This window comes from Cottoperca gobio, chromosome 13 (genome assembly GCF_900634415.1).
Source record: "Cottoperca gobio chromosome 13, fCotGob3.1, whole genome shotgun sequence".
Classification (NCBI taxonomy): Eukaryota; Metazoa; Chordata; class Actinopteri; order Perciformes; family Bovichtidae; genus Cottoperca; species Cottoperca gobio.
In genome coordinates this window covers 13,163,824-13,177,063 of record NC_041367.1, presented here as the reverse complement: position 1 = coordinate 13,177,063, position 13,240 = coordinate 13,163,824, and the positions used below count along the sequence as shown (strand labels likewise).

General features: G+C 40.0%; 2 protein-coding genes across 2 annotated transcripts in view; one reads left to right on the top strand and one right to left on the bottom strand.

The window, feature by feature from the left end:
• LOC115017493 (extracellular calcium-sensing receptor-like) overlaps positions 1–11,789 on the bottom strand; it is a 39,975-nt gene extending 28,186 nt beyond the window's left edge. The window contains exon 1 of the mRNA XM_029445982.1: positions 11,632–11,789. The gene's annotated coding sequence lies outside the window, so the exon portion shown is untranslated. The remainder of the gene's footprint in view (positions 1–11,631) is intronic.
• On the top strand, positions 8,755–12,444 carry LOC115017496 (extracellular calcium-sensing receptor-like). Its single transcript, XM_029445984.1, is given in 10 exon segments — positions 8,755–8,864; positions 9,090–9,357; positions 9,467–9,553; positions 9,729–9,840; positions 9,974–10,136; positions 10,291–10,768; positions 10,894–11,103; positions 11,217–11,340; positions 11,443–11,915; positions 12,004–12,444. Coding segments are annotated over 10 exon segments (2,415 nt in total). The 5' UTR covers positions 8,755–8,805.
• Positions 12,445–13,240: the final 796 nt, after the last annotated feature.

Here is a 13,240-nt window from a genome sequence, read left to right as displayed (position 1 = left end):
CCGGTAAGGTACAGCCTAAATTTAAGCATGCTGACTTACAAAATGTAACATAAGTATTTTAGGGTACAACGATTGTGTAAGCGTGCTTACAACAGCTACAAAGTACATCCAAGTCTAATTAAATACTCCTGAATGCTCATTTAAATAAAGCTTAAACTGCAGAGATCAGACATTTAAAATCTACTAATGTGGGGCTGAATTTTCTTTTGTATGTATGTATATACCGGCCAGTGAGATTTAACTAATTATATAATAGAAGCCATATATGGGGCAAAAATAAACACAATGATCATTCAGTAAGTACTTAATAAATAATTCCATAATATATACATTTCATTTTTTTGTATTTTACCATAAATGTCAGATAATTTTTAAGAAATTCTTTATTTTATTAAGAGAATAAATGTTACACTTTGACAACTGATGAAAATAAAACAATTTAACCCACATGATGTTTTAGCAAGGCGTCGAACCATATAATATTTAATTTTGTGTTATTGTTATTTTTTCAGTCAAAGGGATGTGTATTAGTCAGCTGACATGCCTCTTAAGCCCTCTTTAATTAAAAAGACATTGTTGTTTGTGTGTTTGTAGAGATGCCTGTTAGTTTATGAAACACTTTAGACCTCTCCAGAGGATACGTCTTTTGGGACTCATTTAGTAAGAGCACATGTGGTGAAATGCAGGTGCCTCAGGCCGGACCATGACTTACACCTCAGGTGCTTTCCACTAATTTCCCCAGCCTGCCTCCACACATGTCCTCTCAGCCTCCACTGGAAACTTCATCAACCCGTCAGGACTGTTGCATCATGATCACCTTAAGACCTCTACTGGTGAACTTGAAACCTCTGTTACGACTGTGCCCTGGAGCAGCGCATCTGACACTTATTATTTAACCATGATGTTGCCTTTTAAACTCAACAACCTTCAATAATAATAATAATGATAATAATAATTATATTAATAATTTAAATGTCTGTAATTTTGTATTTAAACTGTGAGAAGCAGTTACCTCTTAATGGGATGTGCTGAACAGTTGACAGAAAACATTCAGTTAGATGTCAGATTACTTCCTATAATAAATGAATGAATAACAAATTATGAATTTCTTTACAATGTTTTTAGTAATATGATGTAAACCAAGCAATCACAATAGGGGACAAAATTAAATGGAAAATGTGTTTTATTGCGATTAAAGTGCAAACAGGGATGTCTAGTACTGATGAATACTTATAATTGAAAAGCACCATTTATCACAGGGGTCAGCAGCACAATGGCAAAGGAAGAAATGCCCCAACCATGGGGCCTTTGCCTGTTCTCACTATGTTGCTGTTTTCTGTGTTTATCTATCTACATGACATGGCAAAAATGATGCAGTTATCCAAACATTACATCGCTATATGTCTGTTGAACATCTCGTTCCAAAACCATCGGCACTAATATGCAGCTACAACCCTCTTCTGTGAGGACTCAGAGGCTGTCCACAAGATTTTTAAACTTGGCTGCATTTTCTCCCGTTCAGCCACAAGTGTATTAGAAAGGTTAAACGCTGATGCTGGGCGGTAATGGCCTGGCTCACGGACTGTGTTAAAGTTCAACCCAACATCTTTCGATGGGGTCGAGGCCACGTCTCTGTGCAGGCCAGTCAGATTCTTCCATAGCAACTTTCTATTTGTAGTGGACATGTCTTTATGCAGGACAACATTGTCATGTTGAAAGAAGGAAGGTCCTTCACCAAACGGTCATCACAAAGTGGGAAGTACATTATTGTCTAATTATGGACATTATTGTCTAAAGTTTTTTACAATGTTTAGACTCTAAACATACATACACATACTATACTATACTACAGGACAACTGAACAGGACAAACCTCACAAACACATGTTGATTGACAGTACGTACAAACTATGATAAATGCTTGAAAAGTCCAGCTTCTGCCACCATTAGTAGTAGTAGTATGACTATACACTTGACCAAAACCTACTGAAAAAATAAACTAAATCTAATAGTTAAGCTTGTGAACACATGTTGCTGACACAATGTGATTAGTACAAGTATACACACAGACGTATACCATCACACACTAATCTCTGTTTTCTATACAAGATAGCATTACGATAGCATGGGCAATGTTGCCATCTCCTGGCAATATTGTGCAATTGCTGCAATAATGTTAGAGATGATTATGCTGCAATTGATGATGATGTTTATTATTATTATTATTATTATTATTATTATTATTATTATTATTATCATCACGAAGAAGAAAGTGTTTATAAAATGCCCTTGCCGACACAATGAAGGCAGACTACTCAAAGGCATAAATTAAGGCAATAAAACAAACACACATTAAGAGAAAAATATATAAATATCAATACATACATAAATGCAAAACAAGAGATATAAGTATTAAGGTTCAAATACATATAAGATAAAATCAGATCAGAGATCAGAAAAATATATAAATGTGATATTATAAAAATACAATCAAAAATAAAATGTAAAATATAATGTATGTAAAATATAACACTGGTATATGACCAGAAAGAAAGATTGAGATTCAACCATTTCTTTGGTCAAAACAATTCACTTCAAATCAGCCAGAGATTTTCGTGCTCCAGATACTCTGTCCTGGCACTTGGTGGTCCTTGACCAGACTGCAGCAAACTCCCCCCTCCACCCTTCACTCTAACTCTCCAGCTGACAGCCTACAGCGTGCTCTACAGCAGGCTCCTGAGTACTTAAGTGTCTTGAATAGAGTATAATTCTTTGGGGGCTCAAAGCAAAACTGACCCCAACAAGGAAACTGTGCTGCGAGCAAAACCAGTTCAAACTGAAAATGTCTTTGAGTTGTTTTAGGAACTTTGGATATAAGTGCTTTCATTTGTATTAAAGTACACTAAAGCGGTGTCTTAATTGAGGGGCTGCATGCGCCAAAGGATGTAGCCTTCAAAAGCATGTCCTCAAGATCATTGGTTACCAGCCTGGGGGTCGTGAGGCCTTCTTAATTTTAAGGGGTGTAAGACAACTGTCCTCTTCCAATGTGATGGTCAAGCCTTCAGACCCCCACACTTACAAGTGTGTCTCATTAACAGGCAGTTTGCCCCAATATGGTCAAAGTCTTGATTGTGAATCAACACTAGTTACCAAAGTATTGTGTCCCTTCACAGTACATAGCAGGTAGTGTTCTATTATTGTATGTGAAATATGTTTGAAACATTTATTCAGCCTCTGTAGGCTCATAAAGTTTGTGTTCAACCACACAACCACATTTATTCTGATAAAAAAAACCTTCATAAATGTTGACTTTTAATTATGTGTGTTGTTTTCATTGTTGCAGAAATGTGACTCTTTATGCAACAAACAAACATACATGTCGCAATCTGGACCAATCACTAGACTATCACCACGCCAATGACGACAAATGCTCCGGTAAGGACAAACGTGCTTTGTCCCTGTTAGCAAGCTAACGTTCCCTCGAATGCAGTGACACAACATTGATCGTCTTTTGAAATGAAAAAGGGATACATTTTTTTGTATTTCATTAACTCACTGTCTTTCAGCCTTTGGAGAATATTTCACGTACCTCTTTGTCTTTCCGCCATTTTCTCCTCTGCTTCAGACACTTCACCTTAGCAGCTCTCTTTTATCTGTACCAGAATCTATTCTTAACTGTAAGTCGAAATTCTGAGACATTGTCATAATTCTAGGAATTCACTGGGAGCAACTGTTTGTACTAAGAAGCTTTATGAATAGGGCCCCAGGTTACAGCAGGACAATTATGTACGTCATAAAGCCTATGCATATGTACTGTATGTATGTATAACATTTAAATTGTGGATGGAGTAACATCCAGACCTATCTGGTCAGCGCAGATGTACTGTAGACTCTATTGAAATGGAATGCTATCTAGCGGACATTAGAGCTACTCATTGAACAATGCTGAAAAGTAATTTGAATTATGTGAGGGATGGATGGAGAGCAGACCAAGATGCATTAAAGCTGTATTAAAGAATAAAGGTTACTTTCCCCCAAAATGCTATGTTGAGCCCTTGCTAGAGCCAATGAATTGTAATTTATATAATTTATTTTCTGGATATGAGCTTTTTCCTTTTTATTTTGTATTATACTGACACCCAAAACACATTCTAGATAACGTGTTTTTTTATTATGTTACGCTTATTTTGCTTACAATTCAAATAGATCAGTGTGTTGTCTAGATATATCAACATGAAGTGTTGTTATTTCTCACTCAGGAAAATTATTTGTTTTCAATAATCACCTTGCTTTTGCACAATCATACTGTTACTTGTGTAAATTAAGCTTTGACATGCCAGATTTGTCACATTTAACCTAAAGATAGTTTTCTCTCCTATAACAAACTGGTAAGCATACCTGATACTGAACAATGATTCTGATTAATTATTGTGAGCAGCTTGTATTGAAAGAGGTGACATCACCCTCCATTGAAACTCAAATTGATTAATTTCCAACACAACACCTGGTGACCTCCTGTTTCATAGCCTCAGGCATTGATGTCATCAGTGTTGTAGGAAACATGTGCTTGTCTTTGCTTGCCCAGCTGGCCCCTTGTTGCCCCTGAAACCCCCTGGGTAACAGGTACATTGGCAGGTTTAGGATGATGTCATGACGCCACAATATACACAATAACAATCTTAAGTGTTTCCCAAGTGTGTGTCATGCTTCAGTGCATGTTGTTATTCATGTACAAATTCATAAACAAGTCAACCCCGCCAAGACACATCACACACACAAACACACACACACACACACAGACACACACACACGCACACACACGCACGCCTCCTCTCTCTATGGTGCACATCCTAGACATTTAATCAGATCTTTTGTTGGTTTTGTTTTTATTAGCTACTCCAATAAAACATATATGATAAAAGTAAGCTTAGATTATAAGCAGCAGTTATTTTCCTGGCAGATATCTATTATATAATAAATATCTAAGAACAAATCTGCTCCTCTGAGTTGATTGTGTCTTTTGCCATTGGGTTTAACAAACTGATATGTGTCTAGATTATCACAAGGACAGATTTCTCCCTATTGTTTATCCTCTATTTCTGTAAATTATCTTTGATCTACCTTAAACTAAAGTATTACTGTAGTAAGGTAAATGACTGAAGGGGTAAAACATTGGACAGTGACAATAAGAGCTGAATTCAGCATTTTGTAAAAGTTCTAGTCCCAAAGATGGAACATCTGTGACAGTCCTGCACCTGCGTGGTGCATGGTTTCAACGTTCTCGTTTCAAAAACTAAACTACATTTCCTTGATGGAGAAGCTTCTAATCGTGTCCTATTCTGCCCTGACACACTTCCCTTCACACGTGAGCCCTCAGAGCAGGTACATGAACTTTGAACGGTGCAGCTTCATAACATTAAGATATGTAGGCTATGCTTTACTGTCTATGTTTAAAATGTTTTAAAATGTTTAAAAATGAATAGGAGTGAGAAGTTGCAAGCAGTCACAGCAACAAGAAGCCACATGCATTAATCAGGTATTAGTGGTGACTACCTCAGGAAATTAATAAAGTCTTTAAAAAGTTCTGCTCACATCTATATACTTCAGACACTCCTGTTAATAGTAATACATTAATTAATGGTTTCCGATCTCCCCAGGCTGACATCTAATCAAGTAGACATTTGGGATGTTCCAATTAAAGAGGAGGAAGTTAGAAGAAAATATTTTAAATTAACAAAGTCAAGAAAGGTTCCAGGGTCAGATGGCTTCCATGTAGGTTATTATAGTACATTGATGCTCCAACAACTAATTTAACAAAGATATATTTTGAGGCGATATTAACGGGTGAGTACATTCTATCAGGCAATCATTTCAGTGATCCTCAAAAAAGAAATGGATCCACTTCATCTGACCAGCTACAAACCTCATCATCAGTTTAGCAGCGGTTGATTACAAGACACTTAATACGGTATTAGCTATGCGCCTAGACTCGAGCATATACTGCTTGACATCATACATCCAGATCAGGTTGGATTTACAAATGCAAAGTCATCCTCTGTATAACCTCAGACAATTTGATGCAAACTATGAAAGCTTTAGGATTTGTAGCTGGATTCTTAAATTGGATTAGAGTGATATATGCAGACCCAAAAGCATCAGTTATACAAATAGGTTGATATCACCCTCCTTTAAGCTGTCAGGGGGCGCGCAAAGCAGGATACCGGATCAGGGCGGGAAACAGAGCAGAGCAGAGGTAGAGAGCAGAAGGTGAAGTATCGAGAACTTGTCAGCTCCTTATTTTAAGGCCTTTTGCCTTATGTGATAGTGGCAGTAGTGATACAGACAGGAAACACAGAGAGAGAGGGGTGTAACATACTTAACAACAAAGGTCCCTGGTCAGAATGTAAATGGGTTTTTGCTGTTACAGAGTATGTGAGATAACCCTTAGGCCACCAGGACACTCCCCTTACACCCCCCCCCCCCCCCCACGACAAGAATAGAATCATGAATTCTGAATCTAATGATCAACAATATAAGGAGTCTCCGATCCCGATAGATGGAGCCAAACACCAACCTGGGCAACAGGGACTGTCCCAAACCTCCAGTTGACCCTAAAGTGGCATGTCAACCAAGACAGCCCCACAATATCTAGAGTCTTCAGCATCTCAAGGAGAATATCATCTAAAGGCCACTGTGGATCTTTTTGAAAAAAAAACTGTCAGGTATCAAGATCCTGGAACGGATAGAGCACTGGGGTCAAAGGTGAATCTCATCTCATTCTGCTGCTGCATCAGGCCCACATTCTCATACACTGTGGAGCCCATGGAGGAAGCTGCGAGTCAGCCAGTGGTAAACACTGTCACAGACACTGAGGGGACATAATCATCACTCAGTTTGACCTCTACCAAAGAATGGGACAAGGTTATCCTGTGCCTTCCACCTCCGCCTTCTCCATCAGTCAGGCTAAGGAGTTCCTCAAAGTGTTCTTTCCACCACCCAAAAATATATGGTATCTGATGTTTTGCTCAAATCTCTTTGGGGCAAAGGAAAGTTCTTCTCCATGGACTGCCCGGACTCGTGCCAAGTTTTTGTTGGAGCAAACTTTGAACTTGGCTCAATCAGATTTCATTTCTGGAATCTGAATAGCTGTCTTTATTTTCTCCCATTCATCATCTATCTGCCTGTCAGCTAAATAAGCTATGTTCTTATCTACTTGCTCACAACTGTTTGTATATATATATATGTTAAAATCTGTTATTCTCACATCTTTATCTATATGACTGTGTCTGCCTGTTTTTCTTTTTCCAGACTGCACATTCAAGGGCTTACATGAAATAGAATAAAGTGAAACATCCAATACTCATGGGATTTAATTATCTTGAATCTCCCTGAGTACAACTGTGATACAAATGGAATATCCTTATTCTTCACTTGCATTTGGGTTGCGTTAGAGAAACAAAAAGGCTGATCCCTTTCCCCTAAGAGCACAAAATCCCTCATAATACTGAGCGTTCTGTTTTAGGGCACCTTCGCCCTCCTCTTCTAAGCATCACACAGGGATATATTAAATGAAGGAAATCTACAATATATGACCTGAGGCAGCACAACATAAAGCATGTAAAATTATCTTTACTACACACTGTGGTGCTCTGTTTTGTAGCCTGCAGGGTTTGTCCTAATAATGATTTGCACAACACCCCAATGACTCATTGATTTCACCATATTACACCTGTTTAACCCGACTGAAGGATATTTTATGCAAGAATAAGAAAAGTCGGAAAAAGGACAGTATTGTGTAAAACACTGTAACTACTTAAAAGTTACACTGTATGTCGGGCAATGAAATATAATCACATTAAATGGAAATTCAAAACAATAAAATAATGCATCTTATGTACCGCTTTCTGTCCATCATGGTAAACAATATTTAGAAGTTTTCCTCTCACACTTTTTTCGGTGTATCAAGATTGTTTTTGTGTGTGTGTGTGTGTGTGTGTGTGTGTGTGTGTGTGTGTGTGTGTGTGTGTGTGTGTGTGTGTGTGTGTGTGTGTGTGTGTTGAGCAGCCTCTTGTGACATGGGTCTACTGCCTGCCTCTTCACATCACTGAAGGATGAGTTAGGCCTAGTCAGGCATGATATTGTGACTTGACACAGCTCATGTCTTTCTCCATTATGGTCAAGAACTCATTCCAGCTTCATGCTGTAGTTCTTACTTACAATGAAACTTGGGGCTCTCTTTCCATTGATCAGAGGCCCAGGGGAAATTAGGTCAACTTGACAGTTGTGATATAAGGCAGGAAGCCTATATAGGCTACAGGGCAGCATCTCCGATTTAACACTTAAGACTGGATAGCTTGCTTGTGTGGTGTTAATGCAATGAGATGTAGCACTGGAAGTGTCTGAAGGACCTTGCCTTGTATTGAAAGGCTTATGTTGATTATAAGACTTTTTGATAAATGGTTTGAGTTGAACATGATTAAGTCAGATAGGAAAATCTATGTGTTTGTTTGGTTTGTTATTCACTGGTTGTATGGGTTATCTGTCCAAACAGATATGACTTGAACTGGCGTAGACATACATTGGTTATCAAGGGGATATGGTGACTTATCTTAAAGAAAGGATGAATGAGCCCAGTTTTTCCTGGAGGAGGACCAAACTTGTGGTTTTGAGTCTCTTATGGTGTTTGATTTTTCCCTACAACTCCCACCAGAGCCAACAATGCACAATAATCCCAGGGTCTCTGTCCCTGCCTGTGCTTGAGAAAAAGGGGGACATCATCTTGGGAGGACTCTTCTCCCTTCATGACATGGTGATGGAGCCCAGTCTGTCCTTCACTACTATGCCTCCACCTGCACATTGTTCCAGGTAAGCTGTTCAAATTGCTGTCGCTGCAAATTATTGTTCAAAGAAATTGTACTATGGCACAAATATTGCTTCCGTAGTTCTGTGCAGCAAGGTTCTGTGAACTATGTTGAGTGGAAGAAAGTTAACCCTAACCCTAACCCTAACCCTAACCCACAGGGCTTCACACTCATAAATATTTTAAAATTGCTTCAACTTTGCCTCAGGACATCTTCTCTCTTCTTCCAGATATAACTTTCGGACTTTCCGTTGGATGCAAACTATGATCTTTGCCATTGAGGAGATCAACAGAGATGGAAAACTCCTTCCCAACATCACACTGGGCTATAAGATCTATGATTCATGCAGTACGCCACATCAGGCTCTGAAGGCTGCCATGGAGTTAGTGGGAAGTAAAGGCACCTGTCGTGGGACCGTACCAGCAGTGATAGGAGACGGGGGCTCTACTCAGTCCCTCGTCGTGGCCCGTTTCCTGGGAGTCTTCCATGTGCCACAGGTAAGTTACTTATAGCTACTGAACAACTGTTTTTTTTTTAAATGCTGTTACTACCACTGGGAAGGGTCAACGACAACAGCCTCAAATTAGAGCGTTTTCTTCCATTCAGGTCAGTTATTTCTCCAGCTGTGCTTGTCTCAGTGACAAAAAGGAGTTTCCTGCCTTTTTAAGGACCATGCCCAGTGACTTCTTCCAGGTAAGAGGCAGGAGACACTCAGATTACTTACAATGTCACGCAAACAAATTCATGTCCACATCTTCATTTCTAGAACAATATACAGTACACCGAGGAAAATGCTGGTCTGTAAGAACCTACTGACGCTCTCTCTCTCTCTTTGTGTCTTCATTCCTCTTTCTCTTTCTATCTCTAGGTAGATGCATTAGTACAACTTGTAAAACATTTTGGCTGGACTTGGGTGGGCGTCATAGCAGGGGATGATGCCTATGGCCGCGGTGGGGCAAACATATTTGCTAATGAGGTGGGTCACACACACAATAATAAAACATGTAATAAGAAATACATTTTGAAATGTTCAATGCATACGTTGTTGAACATGTTGTAAACTTAAAATGAAGGAAGTTCTCATGTATCCCCTGTGTTGATGTGTTAGGTGAGAAAGTTAGGGGCCTTGCGTTGCTCTTCATGAGGTCATCCCCAAGAACCGAGCACAGACCACCATTTCATCTATCGTTTCCAAGATCCGCTCCTCTGGGGCTCGGGTGGTCCTAGTGTTTGCCGTGGAACAAGATGCAGCCGCATTGTTTGATGAAGCTCTCAGGCATGATACATATGTTGGGAGTCTTCCACAACACTATAGTACTTATGACATGATTAAAACTCTCTTTATGTTATACAGATACATATTTACTGAGTTTGAATGTTTGATATGTTTATCATTGTGTAAATTCCATCTACATATCTCTTTTATTTAGAGAGGGCCTCACTGGGATACAGTGGCTGGCCAGTGAGGCTTGGAGCACAGCTGCCGTTCTCTCCACCCCAAAAAAGCACCATCACATCCTCCAGGGTTCTATGGGTTTTGCCATTCGGGGGGCACACATCCCTGGATTGCAAGACTTTCTGCTTCGCTTGCATCCCTCGAGCCCAAGTGCCCGCGCAGATCCCTTCCTGATACCCTTTTGGGAAGAGGTGTTTCAATGCAGCCTGGGTGTGCAGGCTGAAGGTCAGGAACATAATATTGAGGGTAAACCTCTATGCTCTGGAGCAGAAGAGCTGGGGAGTGTGACGAATATCTTTTCAGATGTGTCACAGCTAAGGATATCCTACAATGTATATAAAGCTGTGTATGCCATTGTCCATGCACTCAAGGCTATGAGAAGCTGTGTGAAAGGAAAAGGACCATTTTCTCTGCAGGCCTGTCCAGATGCAGACACTATACAACCATGGCAGGTACCATCCCATATGTTCACTAATTCAGTCCAGAGTTATAGCAATACTAATACATGTTTATGTATCTTGCTTATACTACAAAATTATAACTTTTTTTTCCTAAGTTACTTCATTACATAAAACAGGTGGAATATTTGAACTCCTTTGGTGATGAAATCAAGTTTGATGAGAATGGTGACCCTGCAGCCATGTATGACCTTGTGAACTGGCAGCTGAGACCAAATGGAGAAATGGAGTTTGTCACTATTGGCAAATTTGATGAGACAACCACAGTTGGAGAGCAAAAACTCCAGATCCAGGAGCATACCATTGTATGGAATGGCAACCAAACCAATGTAGGGATGTCAAAAGAATACAACTATGTTCTGTGAATTGCATTTTGTGCAATAATATTTTATTATTTGACAGTGTTGTGACCAGTGAAGTATGTGTTTCCCCATTTGCTCAGATTCCCTTGTCAGTATGCAGCAGCATTTGTCCACCAGGTACCCGTCAGTCAATCAGACCTAACTTCCAGATATGCTGCTACGATTGTGTGTTTTGCACAGCTGGGGAGATTAGCAATCAGACTGGTAAGAAATTATACTTGCCTACATTATGTTTGAGAATCTGCTCCGTAGTTGCAGTGGTAAAGTCACAGTATAGCAGCTAAAGCCTTCTTGTCTTTCCCTTAGATGCCATAGAATGTGTGCAATGTCTGTCAGAGTTCTGGTCCAATGCTGAGAGGACAGCCTGTATCCCCAAACAGGTGGACTTCCTCTCCTTTAGCGACACCATGGGCATCACTCTGATGGCTATTTCTCTCATTGGCGCCTTCTGCACCTGTGTTGTGGCCTTCATATTTTCCTATCACAGAACCACACCCATTGTCAGGGCCAACAACTCTGAGCTGAGCTTCCTGCTGCTCTTCTCCTTGACTCTGTGTTTCCTGTGTTCTCTGACCTTCATCGGCCGGCCCTCTGAGTGGTCCTGCATGCTGCGACACACAGCATTCGGCATCACCTTTGTCCTCTGTATCTCGTGTGTTCTGGGGAAAACTATAGTGGTGTTGATGGCCTTCAGGGCCACACTTCCAGGTAGTAATGTGATGAAATGGTTCGGGCCTGCACAGCAAAAGGCAATCATTACCATTTGTACACTGGTCCAGGTAAGGACTTCTGACTCTTTATGTGCTTTGTATAGTTAGGGAAGAATGTATTCAAATGTTTAAATAAGACATATTTCTTTTTATGCAGGTGATAATCTGTACGGTGTGGCTGGTTGTTGTTCCCCCTACTCCACGTAAACTGATGCCACGTGAGAGTGTAATTGTCATTCTCTTGTGTGACGAAGGTTCACCCGTAGCATTCACTCTCGTCCTGGGCTACATCAGCCTGCTAGCCTGCCTCTGCCTTCTCTTGGCCTTCCTGGCAAGGAAACTGCCGGACAACTTCAACGAAGCCAGACTTATCACCTTCAGCATGGGGATTTTTTGTGCAGTGTGGATAGCGTTTGTTCCCGCTTACATCAGCTCTCCAGGAAAGTACTCCACAGCAACGGAGGTGTTTGCTATCTTGGCCTCCAGTTATGGACTGCTGGGCTGCATCTTTGCACCAAAGTGCTACATAATCCTACTAAGGCCAGAAAAGAACACGTGGAAACGTCTGATGACGAAAACTACCGCTGACAAATTTTAGGAGATCATCTTCATTCAATGCATATTTTATGGAACTCTTTTACTGCCTTCTTTTTTCTTTTCTTTTTTTACTGATTAATGAAGTATATCTATATATATACAACAGGCCTATACATTTTGTCTCTCCATGGCACCACTTACTTACCCCCCCCTATATATATTGTTGGGGATAAGTAAGTGGCGGCATGAAGAGAATTTATAGGCATCCTGTCCTTGAATATGAACAGTTATCAACATTTTGCCACTAGATGGTAGTAGTGTGCTGTTAATGCTGCCTTCTGTCTTTCATGAAGGCCCATCGGGAAATGCGTAACCACACACCTTTGTCCTAACCAATAAATGTCCACAATGTCTTCGGAAAATGTTCCTGTATATTTTTTTTCCTCCTATTATGCAAATTCTTGCCTTTGTTTTTTATTCAGGATCTACTTTAACTTTATGAATTCATTTGGTCAGTGGTGTAGAAACTAAAACAGGCAGTATAGTAACAGAAACAACACAAAATACTGCATCATCATAAAGAGGTGATGTTATCCTATAGTCTGTTTCATCCCTCGATTCAAGACTTCAAGAAAAAAAACAAAAAACATGCCTAAACATACTCTTCTCAGATCATATGGATTTATTTTTCCAGCGACATGACACTTCTTTGACGTTCTCAGTAGAAATGTGAGGGACAGCTCATTGTTAGTTTTGAATGGGATTTGGCAGCAGTGTCCATGCTGATTTGACCTGAGATAGAATGATGAGGCCCAGGGTCTCTGAGGTATTCTCTATGAAAAAAAATTCCCAGCTGT